At 42.8% G+C, this 13,601-nt stretch overlaps 1 protein-coding gene across 6 annotated transcripts in view; it reads right to left on the bottom strand.

Moving 5' to 3' along the window:
- FER (tyrosine-protein kinase Fer) overlaps positions 1 to 13,601 on the bottom strand; it is a 605,512-nt gene that overhangs the window by 65,401 nt on the left and 526,510 nt on the right. For all 6 annotated transcript variants that reach the window (XM_070082985.1, XM_053776767.2, XM_053776781.2 and 3 more), the window contains one exon: positions 8,676 to 8,853. In XM_070082985.1, coding sequence (XP_069939086.1) covers positions 8,676 to 8,853 — 178 coding nt within the window. The remainder of the gene's footprint in view (positions 1 to 8,675; positions 8,854 to 13,601) is intronic.

The following is a 13,601-nucleotide window of genomic DNA, read 5'->3' as shown; positions in this document are numbered from 1 at the left end:
AATCCTGCGTCACAAACCTACTGGAGCTCTATGACAGGGTGATGGCAGTAAGACAAGAGAGAGAGAGAGGGGTGGGTAGATTGCATTTTCCTGGACTGTAAGAAGGCATCTGACACAGTTCCACACAAGAGATTAGTGCGGAAGCTGGAGGACCAGGCAGGGATAACAGGGAAGGCACTACAGTGGATCATGGAATACCTGTCCAGAAGACAACAGCGAGTCATGGTACATGGCGAGGTGCCAGAGTGGGTGCCGGTAATGAGCGGGGTGCCACAGGGATCAGTCCTAGGACTGGTGCTGTTTCTGGTATTTGTGAATGACACGATGGAAGGAATAGACTCCAAAGTGCCCCTGTTTGCAGATGATGTGAAGTTGATGAGAAGAATTCAATTGGACAAAGACCAGGCAGAACTACAGAGGGATCTGGACAGACTGCAGGCCTGGTCCAGAGACTGGCTCCTGGAGTTCAACCCCACCAAGTGCAAAGTCATGAAGATTGGGGAATGGCAAAGAAGACCACAGATGGAGTACAATCTAGGGAGCCAGAGCCTACAAACCTCACTCAAGGAAAAGAATCTTGGTGTGAGTATAACACTGGGAACATCTCCTGAGGCACACATCAACCAAATGACTGCTGTAGCATACGGGTGCCTGCCAAACTTAAAAACAGCATTCCAACATTTAAATAGGGAGCCATTCAGGACTTTGTACACTGTGTACATTAGGCCCATATTGGAATATGCAGTGCCAGTTTGGAACCCTCACCTAGCCAAGCATGTAAGGAAACTAGAGAAAGTGCAAAGGTTTGCAACAAGACTAGTCCAGGAGCTAAGAGGTATGTCCTACGAGAAGAGGTTAAAGAAAATAGACCTGACAACACTGGAAGACAGGAGAGTTAGGGGGGATATGATAACGATATATAAAATACTCCTAGGTAGTAGGTTGGTAGACAGCAACTGCCCAGGGAAGTACTACCGCCCTGCCAAGTGAGTGTAAAACTGAAGCCTGTAATTGTTTTACACGGTGGAAGGATTGCTGGTGTCTTTTTACGTCTTGCTACTTCTACTTACACTTAGGTCACACTACACATGCATGTACAAGCATATATATATATATATATATACAGTGGACCCCCGCATAACGATGGCATCGCATAGCGATTTTTCCGCATAACGATTACTTTTATCGCAAAATTTTTGCCCCGCATACCGATTAAAAACCCGCATACCGATTTTCGTCCGAGACGCGTCCAATGTGCCCTCAGCCAGCCTCACATGTGCCGCTCCGTCCCATTGTTTACCAGCCAGCCTCCGCGGTAACATCCAAGCATACACTCGGAATATTTCGTATTATTACAGTATTTTCGGTGCTGTTTCTGGAAAATAAGTGACCATGGGCCCCAAGAAAGCTTCTAGTGCCAACCCTACACCTCAAAGGGTAAGAATTACTATAGAGATGAAGAAAGAGATAATTGATAAGTATGAAAGTGGAGTGCGTATAGCCGACCTAGTCAAGCTGTACAAGAAACCCCAATCAACCATCGCTACTATTGTGGGCACCAGAAAGACAATCAAGGAAGCTGTTCTTGCCAAAGGTTCAACTGTGTTTTCGAAACAAAGATCGCAATTGATGGAAGATGTTGAGAGACTCTTATTGGTGTGGATAAATGAAAAACAGATAGCAGGAGATAGCGTCTCTCAAGCGATCATATGTGAAAAGGCTAGGAAGTTGCATGACGATTTAATTAAAAAAATGCCTGCAACTAGTGATGATGTGAGTGAATTTAAGGCCAGCAAAGGTTGGTTTGAGAGATTTAAGAAGCGTAGTGGCATCCATAGTGTGATAAGGCATGGTGAGGCTGCCAGTTCGGACCACAAAGCGGCTGAAAAATATGTGCAGGAATTCAAGGAGTACATAGAAACTGAAGGACTGAAACCTGAACAAGTGTTTAATTGTGATGAAACAGGCCTGTTCTGGAAGAAAATGCCAAGCAGGACCTACATTACTCAGGAGGAAAAGGCACTCCCAGGACATAAGCCTATGAAAGACAGGCTTACTTTGTTGATGTGTGCCAATGCTACTGGTGATTGCAAAGTGAAGCCTTTATTAGTGTATCACTCTGAAACTCCCAGAGCGTTCAGGCAAAAGAATGTCCTCAAGGATAATTTGTGTGTGCTGTGGAGGGCAAACAGTAAGGCATGGGTCACTAGGGAATTTTTCTATAACTGGTTACACCATGCATTTGCCCCCAATGTGAAAAATTACCTAACTGAAAAGAAATTAGAACTTAAGTGCCTCCTGGTGTTAGACAATGCCCCTGGTCATCCTACAGACGTGTCAGAGCGACTTTATGGGGACATGAGCTTCATTAAGGTGAAGTTTTTGCCTCCTAATACCACTCCTCTCCTGCAGCCCATGGACCAGCAGGTTATTTCCAACTTCAAGAAACTGTACACAAAAGCTCTGTTTGAAAGGTGCTTTGTAATGACCTCAGAAACTCAACTGACTCTAAGAGAGTTTTGGAGAGATCACTTTAATATCCTCAATTGTGTAAACCTTATAGGTAAGGCTTGGGAGGAAGTGACAAAGAGGACCTTGAACTCTGCTTGGAAGAAACTGTGGCCAGAATGTGTAGACAAAAGGGATTTTGAAGGGTTTGAGGCTAACCCTGAGAATCCTGTGCCAGTTGAGGAATCCATTGTGGCATTGGGAAAGTCCTTGGGGTTGGAGGTTAGTGGGGAGGATGTGGAAGAGTTGGTGGAGGAGGACAATGAAGAACTAACCACTGATGAGCTGATAGATCAACTTCAACAGCAAGAGGCCACACCTGAGGAAATTGCTTCGGAGGAGGGGAGAGAGAAATTGAAGAAGTTGCCTACTTCAAAGATTAAGGAAATCTGTGCAAAGTGGCTTGAAGTGCAAACCTTCATGGATGAAAATCACCCTCACACAGCTATTGCAAGCCGTGCTGGTGATTATTACACTGACAATGTTGTGAAACACTTTAGGCAAGTCATAAAGGAACGAGAGGTACAGGCCACTATGGACAGATATCTTGTGCGAAAGAAGTCCAGTGACTCTGAAGCTGGCCCTAGTGGCATTAAAAGAAGAAGGGAAGTAACCCCAGAAAAGGACTTACTACCTCAAGTCCTAATGGAAGGGGATTCCCCTTCTAAACACTAACACACTCTCTCCCCTCCTCCCATCCCATCAATCATCACCAGATCTTCAATAAAAGTAAGTGTCATTTAATTGTGCATGCCTTTTTCAGTTTGTGTGTATTAAAATTAACATTTCATGTGGTAAAAAAAATTTTTTTTCATACTTTTGGGCGTCTTGCACGGATTAATTTTATTTCCATTATTTCTTATGGGGAAAATTGATTCGCATAACGATTATTTCGCATAACGATGAGCCCTCTTGCACGGATTAAAATCGTTAACCGGGGGTCCACTGTATATATATATATATATATATATATATATATATATATATATATATATATATATATATATATATATATATATATGGATTTGGAAAAGGCGTATGACAGGGTGGATAGGGGGGCAATGTGGCAGATGTTGCAAGTGTATGGTGTAGGAGGTAGGTTACTGAAAGCAGTGAAGAGTTTTTACGAGGATAGTGAGGCTCAAGTTAGAGTATGTAGGAAAGAGGGAAATTTTTTCCCAGTAAAAGTAGGCCTTAGACAAGGATGTGTGATGTCACCGTGGTTGTTTAATATATTTATAGATGGGGTTGTAAGAGAAGTAAATGCGAGGGTTTTGGCAAGAGGCGTGGAGTTAAAAGATAAAGAATCACACACAAAGTGGGAGTTGTCACAGCTGCTCTTTGCTGATGACACTGTGCTCTTGGGAGATTCTGAAGAGAAGTTGCAGAGATTGGTGGATGAATTTGGTAGGGTGTGCAAAAGAAGAAAATTAAAGGTGAATACAGGAAAGAGTAAGGTTATGAGGATAACAAAAAGATTAGGTGATGAAAGATTGAATATCAGATTGGAGGGAGAGAGTATGGAGGAGGTGAACGTATTCAGATATTTGGGAGTGGACGTGTCAGCGGATGGGTCTATGAAAGATGAGGTGAATCATAGAATTGATGAGGGAAAAAGAGTGAGTGGTGCACTTAGGAGTCTGTGGAAACAAAGAACTTTGTCCTTGGAGGCAAAGAGGGGAATGTATGAGAGTATAGTTTTACCAACGCTCTTATATGGGTGTGAAGCGTGGGTGATGAATGTTGCAGCGAGGAGAAGGCTGGAGGCAGTGGAGATGTCATGTCTGAGGGCAATGTGTGGTGTGAATATAATGCAGAGAATTCGTAGTTTGGAAGTTAGGAGGAGGTGCGGGATTACCAAAACTGTTGTCCAGAGGGCTGAGGAAGGGTTGTTGAGGTGGTTCGGACATGTAGAGAGAATGGAGCGAAACAGAATGACTTCAAGAGTGTATCAGTCTGTAGTGGAAGGAAGGCGGGGTAGGGGTCGGCCTAGGAAGGGTTGGAGGGAGGGGGTAAAGGAGGTTTTGTGTGCGAGGGGCTTGGACTTCCAGCAGGCATGCGTGAGCGTGTTTGATAGGAGTGAATGGAGACAAATGGTTTTTAATACTTGACGTGCTGTTGGAGTGTGAGCAAAGTAACATTTATGAAGGGATTCAGGGAAACCGGCAGGCCGGACTTGAGTCCTGGAGATGGGAAGTACAGTGCCTGCACTCTGAAGGAGGGGTGTTAATGTTGCAGTTTAAAAACTGTAGTGTAAAGCACCCTTCTGGCAAGACAGTGATGGAGTGAATGATGGTGAAAGTTTTTCTTTTTCGGGCCACCCTGCCTTGGTGGGAATCGGCCGGTGTGATAATAAAATAATATATGGATATATATGAATATATATGGATGAATTTGGTAGGGTGTGCAAAAGAAGAAAATTAAAGGTGAATACAGGAAAGAGTAAGGTTATGAGGATAACAAAAAGATTAGGTGATGAAAGATTGAATATCAGATTGGAGGGAGAGAGTATGGAGGAGGTGAACGTATTCAGATATTTGGGAGTGGACGTGTCAGCGGATGGGTCTATGAAAGATGAGGTGAATCATAGAATTGATGAGGGAAAAAGAGTGAGTGGTGCACTTAGGAGTCTGTGGAGACAAAGAACTTTGTCCTTGGAGGCAAAGAGGGGAATGTATGAGAGTATAGTTTTACCAACGCTCTTATATGGGTGTGAAGCGTGGGTGATGAATGTTGCAGCGAGGAGAAGGCTGGAGGCAGTGGAGATGTCATGTCTGAGGGCAATGTGTGGTGTGAATATAATGCAGAGAATTCGTAGTTTGGAAGTTAGGAGGAGGTGCGGGATTACCAAAACTGTTGTCCAGAGGGCTGAGGAAGGGTTGTTGAGGTGGTTCGGACATGTAGAGAGAATGGAGCGAAACAGAATAACTTCAAGAGTGTATCAGTCTGTAGTGGAAGGAAGGCGGGGTAGGGGTCGGCCTAGGAAGGGTTGGAGGGAGGGGGTAAAGGAGGTTTTGTGTGCGAGGGGCTTGGACTTCCAGCAGGCATGCGTGAGCGTGTTTGATAGGAGTGAATGGAGACAAATGGTTTTTAATACTTGACGTGCTGTTGGAGTGTGAGCAAAGTAACATTTATGAAGGGATTCAGGGAAACCGGCAGGCCGGACTTGAGTCCTGGAGATGGGAAGTACAGTGCCTGCACTCTGAAGGAGGGGTGTTAATGTTGCAGTTTAAAAACTGTAGTGTAAAGCACCCTTCTGGCAAGACAGTGATGGAGTGAATGATGGTGAAAGTTTTTCTTTTTCGGGCCACCCTGCCTTGGTGGGAATCGGCCGGTGTGATAATAAAAAAAAAAAAAAAAAATATATATATATATATATATAAATATATATATATATATAAATATATATATATATATATATATATATATATATATATATATATATATATATATATATACACACACACACCCCTTTGGGTTTTCTTCTATTTTCTTTCTAGTTCTTGCTCTTGTTTATTTCCTCTTACCTCCATGGGGAAGTGGAACAGAATTCTTCCTCCATAAGCCATGCGTGTTGTAAGAGGCGACTAAAATGCCAGGAACAAGGGGCTAGTAACCCTTTCTCCTGTATATATTACTAAATGTAAAAGGAGAAACTTTCGTTTTTCCTTTTGGGCCACCCCGCCTTGGTGGGATACGGCCGGTGTGTTGAAAGAAAGAAGAAATATAAAATACTTTGGGGGCCCAGTCCCTGGACCCATTACGTACCTCTGTTATCTGTAAATACCTTTGTAACTTGTCATGACTGTGACCAGACCTACCTGGAGTTCATTACCTTTATAAATTGTGAGTTCATTACCTTTGTAAATTGTGAGTTCATTACCTCTGTAACTTGCTCAGCTATGAAAACTTTGGAGTCCAGTCCCTGGACCAATTATGTACCTCTGTAATCTTTTGACTACTGCCCACAGGATGGGTATGGGGTGCATAATAAACATATTAAACTAACTTAAACTAACTGAGAGGTATAGACAAGGTGGACAGAGACAGGATGTTCCAGAGATGGGACACACAGCAAGGGGTCACAATTGGAAGCTGAAGACTCAGATGAACCACAGGGATGTTAGGAAGCATTTCTTCAGTCACAGAGTTGTCAGGAACTGGAATAGCCTGGGTAATGATGTAGTGAAGGCAGGATCCATACATAGCTTTAAGAAGAGGTATGATAAAGCTCACAGAGCAGGAAGAGTGACCGGGTAGCAGCCAGTTGAAGAGGCGGGGCCAGGAGCTGTGATTCAACCCCCACAACCACAACTAGATGAGTACAACTAGGTGAGTACACACACACAAAAAAAAAAACTCACACTCACAAATATACAAGCACACATACAAACAAGCATTGACAAGTACACTTATCTGCCCTTACACCCCCACATCACAGAAACACACATTTTTTTGTGTGTAAGAGAATAAATGGCAAATAAAAGGCACTCTCAAAAACATGGAGAGGAGGGGAATGAAGGAGGTGGTTGGCACTGCCATCCACCTCAACCAAGAGAGAGGAAGGAGTCTGACAGATCGTTCCCTTTGGACAGTAACTAGCAGTTTGAAACGAAGCAAGAGATAACCTCACAAACATGTTAAATAGGGTGCTGTGGCAGAAGAAAGAGCAATACAGCTGGAAGAAGAAATGTCAAGGCTGAAAAGGACTATAGAAGGAGGAACAATGAGGAAGACTATTGAAAGCTAGTTCAATTCCCTCCAGAAGAAAATGGTGACAACATGTAACAAAGCCAGTGAAGAGGTTGCACAGAGGTAAATAAGGCTAATTTTGCAAGACGTAGCCCCAATACTGGAAGAGGAAGTAATAAAGCCAACGAAGAAAATGAGATGGAGGTCAATAGAGACAGAAACAGTGAAAGTAATTAAGGTAGTCCAGAGGTTCGGAGAGAACAACAGAATCAGTGGCAAGTTTGCTCTCTGAAGACTGGGAGGCTAAGAAGGTAATAAGAAAGACAGCAAGGGAAATGGTAAAAACAAGCATATGAGAGAAAACTTGGAGTGATTGTAAACAACAGATAATCACTCAAGGGCCATATTACTGAAATACTGAATGAGATTCAGATGGGATATTAGCAATCTAAGATAACTTTCAAATATATCAATGGTGAAATGCTTGCTAAACAAGCATTTACAATACTGTATATGTTGGAACTAAAACAGAATATGTAACTGTAGTCTAGTGTCCACATAAGAAATTTAGAAAGTTTAAAGTGCAACAAAATGGGCTCCAGAATTAAACAAATTTTGACTTACAAATAGTAGCTAAAAGGTTTGAAAATGCCCTTGCTGAAGAGAAGAAAAAGAGATGAGACATTTTAAATGGTTATTGATGAATCAAAAGGAAGACTTATGGGAAAAATTAAGAGGGAGAAAAAGAGTCCATAAATTTTAACTTAGAAGAAAATGAAAACAAAGTCAGTACAAAGTAAGGCATTTCTTTCCAAACAGCATGGCAGATGCCTGGAATGACCTCACAGAGAAGGTGGTATTTTGCTACAATCCCAGTACATTTTTATAGTATGTAAGACACATTAATTAATGCTGGAAGCATTAAAGAAAAGAAAACTTTCATTTTTCTTTTTAGTTCACCCCTGCCTTGGTGGGATATGGCCGATTCATTGAAAAAAAAAAAAAATACAGTTGATACATGATCACAGCATACAAAATACTTCAGAGCATGGACAAGGCAACCAAGAACAGACTCTGCTTAGGGAATATCCAAAATAAGTAGACAGGGGTGGAAACTACACACCCATCCAAGTCAGTTATGTCAGGAAACATTGCAACATAGCAGTGAATGGGATAGAGAATGACACACTAGAAGCAAAATCTATACATGTGTTTTATGTATATAGTGACATACAATAAAGTTCATTCACATCAGTCAAACAAAGGGTAAGAGGTGGGCATGAGAACCAGGGTTCATGTCCATAAACTCTTAATAAGTAATTACAATTATAGGTACAATAAGTAGTCACACAGAAAGCCTTTTATCCTACAAAAAATTATTAGGTCATGAGCCCAAGCCTCAAATGTAATCTAACAATACATTATATCTTCCATATACTGTATACTGATAAACTATAGCCTCTCAAATGTCTTACCGAGTCACCATTGACTTGCCCTTGAGCAGATTCCCAGGGTTGGGGAGCCTCTTCACAGCCCAGTGCTGCTAGTGGATCATGAATCAAGCTATGCTGGTGTTGAAGCCACGACTCCTTGCACCGTAGTTCGTTTAGTTCACGGCGCAGGACATCACTTGCTCGCTTTAACACTGGTAATCTGGTGAAATGAAAAAAATGCAATTTTTTCTTAAGTGGATTTTGTAGGTAAATGAGGAGGACATTATTACCTGGAGTTTACCTGGAGAGAGTTTCGGGGGTCAACGCCCCCGCGGCCCGGTCTGTGACCAGGCCTCCTGGTGGATCAGCCCCTGATCAACCAGGCTGTTGCTGCTGGCTGCACGCAAACCAACGTACGAGCCACAGCCCGGCTGATCAGGAACTGACTTTAGGTGCTTGTCCAGTGCCAGCTTGAAGACTGCCAGGGGTCTGTTGGTAATCCCCCTTATGTGTGCTGGGAGGCAGTTGAACAGTCTCAGGCCCCTGACACTTATTGTATGGTCTCTTAACGTGCTAGTGACACCCCTGCTTTTCATTGGGGGGATGTTGCATCGTCTGCCAAGTCTTTTGCTTTCGTAGTGAGTGATTTTCGTGTGCAAGTTCGGTACTAGTCCCTCTAGGATTTTCCAGGTGTATATAATCATGTATCTCTCCCTCCTGCGTTCCAGGGAATACAGGTTTAGAAACCTCAAGCGCTCCCAGTAATTGAGGTGTTTTATCTCCGTTATGCAGTTATGTGGTTAGGGGTATGAATTTGATATACTGAGGACCCCATTCAAAATCCACCCAGGATAAACTTCACCTAAATTGCAACAAATTTTAACATGGTGAATGATGTCAGCCAACCCTTATCACTAACTAAATATGCCAAAACTGAGATCCACACGGTCTCGATCCATTTTATTAAAAAGAGCTATGAATTTATATGTCTATGGGTCCACTAATGCTTCCAAGGCTCTGAGTTTCATCTTAAAACTTACCTTGAAGACTGTACATCAAGCAAATTTTGATGTAATGATCACAAATCCGAGCTTGTTTAGTCTTTATCAATACATAAAGGTGGTGACCCTACAGATTTAAACAACTATAGGCCAATATCAAAATTACCATTGCTATCCAAAATCTTTGAGAAACTCGTGCACAGGAGACTATATTCATTTATAATGGCACAAAACATACTCAACCCTTGCCAATTTGGATTCAGGAAAAATAAAAGCACTAACAATGCAATCATAAAAATGCTAGATCTGCTTTACACAGCACTGGAAAATAAGGAATATCCACTAGGAATTTTTATTGACCTAAGAAAAGCTTTTGACACAGTAGACCATGGCATCCTACTCCACAAACTTGACCATTATGGTATAAGAGGCCATGCGCTTGCATATTTCAAATCTTACCTTACTAATAGGTATCAGTATGTCACCATTAAAGACACACATCAACAACACAGCCACTTGATACTGGAGTTCCGCAGGGAAGTGTCCTTGGTCCCCTGTCCTTCCTCATATACATCAATGATCTTCCAAACATATCTCAACACCTGAACCCCATTCTCTTTGCTGACGACACGACTTATGTCATCTCTCACCCTAATCTTGCCACCCTCAACACCATTGTTAATGAGGAGCTGATCAAAATATCGACTTGGATGACAGCCAATAAACTTACGCTTAATGCTGACAAAACCTACTATATTATGTTTGGTAACAGAGCAGGAGATGCGCAAATTAACATTAAGATCGACAACACTCTAATTGCCAGGCATAATGAGGGCAAATTCCTAGGCCTATACCTTGACAACAACCTGAACTTCAGCACCCATATCCAACACATAACCAAAAAAGTATCCAAAACGGTTGGGATCCTCTCCAAGATACGATACTATGTGCCACAAACTGCCCTTCTCACACTATACCATTCACTTATATATCCATACCTCACCTATGCTATCTGTGCTTGGGGTTCAACTGCAGCAACACACCTAAAGCCAATAATAACCCAACAAAAAGCTGCAGTAAGAATAATCACTAAATCCCATCCCTGGCAACACCCCCCCCCCCACTCTTCATAGATCTAAACTTACTCCCTGTTCAGTACATCCACACTTACTACTGTGCAATCTACATCTACAGACAGGCGCGGATATAAGGGGGGGGCCCAGGGGCCCCGGGCCCCCCCTTTGGCCCTCTTTGGGCTTTGGCCCAGTGTCGTAGCTGGGTTTTCATTTTGGGGCGAGGGGAAGGAGGGGCCAATCCTTTACATGGCGAGGGCATGCCCTCCCGAATTATTTGAGATTTTAAAGCCGATATATATATATATATATATATATATATATATATATATATATATATATATATATATATATATATATATATATATATATATATATATATATATATATATATATATATATATATATATATTTTTACTTTTCTAGACACAAAACTATGCAGATACTCCTTTTCAAGTGGGGGGGGGGCCCACAGCTCTAGTGAGGGAGAGGGGGGCGGACCCCCCAGACTCCCCGTAGTTATGCCACTGCTTTGGGATGCATTTAAATTTGTTTTGCAACTTTGCAAGTTTACAGACCACTAATACCTCTAGCTCCATAACAATACAAAAATGCTTTTTAAGGTTGGATACTTATAATAAACATTTTGGAGCTGTATTGATGCTGAGAATAATGAGATGTGGCAAAAAAAATCGTGGAAATGTCCTAACTTGAAAGAAATTTCGCATAACACCCAGAGAGGCAGGCAGGCTCTGAGAGAGCGAGGCTCAGCCTCAGCGAGCATCAAGCAGTGTTGCATGTTGAGAGCACGTGGTAACATCAGACGGCTGATGCGGCGTGACCCCGTGATGGTGAGTCACCGTCCCCCCGGTATTTCAAGGCTCCAACACACATACTGACTCACTGCGAGCCGGGCACGAACCAGGACGAGAGGGTAAGGGTTCATGAACCATTCAGTGACCTTACTGCACCAGGTAAAGGGGCCAGGGCAAGATTAATACATTAGGCTATTGTGTTTATGCCTGTTTTGGGGCCTTGTGGGACAGTGCCAAAGTGGAGTGGGTTGGAGCCTTGGAGCTATGCCTACGGTAGCCTACCATGAAAGAGTATAATAATAATAATAATAATAATAATAATAATAATGATTGTTATTTTTATTAGGCTAAGTTTCAACATATTTACCCATATCTCTGAGATATGGGTAAATATGTTGAAACTTAGCCTAATAAAAATAACAATTATTATTATTATTATTATTATTATTATTATTATTATACTCTTTCACGGTAGGCTACCGTAGGCATAGCTCCAAGGCTCCAACCACTCCACTCTGGCACTGTCCCACAAGGCCCCAAAACAGGCATAAACACAATAGCCTAATGTATTAATCTTGCCCTGGCCCCTTTACCTGGTGCAGTAAGGTCACTGAATGGTTCATGAACCCTTACCCTCTCGTCCTGGTTCGTGCCCAGCTCGCAGTGAGTCAGTATGTGTAGCTTGAATAGTGAGATATTATCTCACTATTCAAGCTACAAAAGTGTTGAGACCACTATTGAAAACAACAGAAAATTCTGTGAGATATAGTATTCGAATCAAACTGGCAGTGAAAGTTTGTACTAACTTATTTATTATCGTTGGTACTGTATTTCCATTTTTACCCTTTTCATATTTTTTTCGTTATATAGTTTGACTTGACTGTTACTTAGTTACTTAATGGCAGCAGCCACAAAACAGTAACAACTTACAACGACAGCTATCAGTAAAGGACTATCTTTTTTTTTCATCACTCTGAAGGATGCCAGTTTCAATTTTATTGTTTCAGTGAAAATAGGTAAAGCTTTGTTGAGTTAATTCCTTCTCATTCTCACAAGGAGTGTAACATGAAGCGAGCCGGGAGTGAGAGGAAGATCACCTCGTTCTTCAAGACAAAAGTGATCCAGAAGAGTGATGATGGTGACCATGACAGCAATGAGCCCGAGAAACATCCAGGCACTTCAACATCAACAGCTGTCGAAGCTGACGTTGCCGTTAAGGAGCATGAGGAAGAGGAGCTCTCTTCTACTCCTGGCACACTGACACTGCCTGCAGCTCCAGTTGACGTTGCGAGCTTCATTGGAAACAAAGTGGCTACAGACGCCGAGATAATGGCCATAATCTATCAGAAGGCCCCGTCTGCTGAATCGCTACCCCTCTGCGACGAAGGTGGTCATAGAAGGTGATTCCAGCCAAGCTGGTGCTCCACATACCCCTGGCTAAAATACTCACAGCTGAACAAGGGCGGATACTGCATAGCCTGTGTTGTGTTCGGCGGGGACACGGGCAGACTTGGAGACCAGAGGCTGGGCATCTTGGTGTTAAAACCAATGTGCAAATACAAAAAGGCCACCAAAGTGCTCAACAACCACAACGCGTGCGGATATCATGCGGCGGCTATGTCGAAAATGGAGGGGTTTGTCGACACTGTACGAAACCCGACGAGGGCTGTGGACACTATGCTACACTCGAAGAGGAAGGAGCAGGTAGAAACCAACCGGCGCCTGCTGGTTCCAGTCATTGAGACCATCCTCTTCTGCGGACGAAATATGCTGCCCCTCCGTGGACATCGGGATGACGGTCCATTGGACCTCTCTGTTCCGAGCAAGACCGGAGAGGGAGTCTTTAGAGCGCTGCTACATTATCGAGCCCAGGGAGGAGATTCCGACCTCACCCACCTCCTCACCAGCTCTGTCAGCCGGACCAGGATTTCCACCCTCATCAGCAAGACCATTCAGAACGAGTTGATCGATATCACAGGTGGGTCACACATGGAAGTCACACCATAAAATAGCTCTCTTATTCCTCAAGTAAAATACATGCTGAGGGCAGATGTTACTGAGACCTATTTCGCTTCGCAG

The sequence above is a fragment of the Cherax quadricarinatus genome, chromosome 1 (genome assembly GCF_038502225.1).
Source record: "Cherax quadricarinatus isolate ZL_2023a chromosome 1, ASM3850222v1, whole genome shotgun sequence".
Lineage (NCBI taxonomy): Eukaryota > Metazoa > Arthropoda > Malacostraca > Decapoda > Parastacidae > Cherax > Cherax quadricarinatus.
The sequence above is the reverse complement of the archived record's forward strand: the minus strand, read 5'-3'. Positions and strand labels throughout refer to the sequence as shown.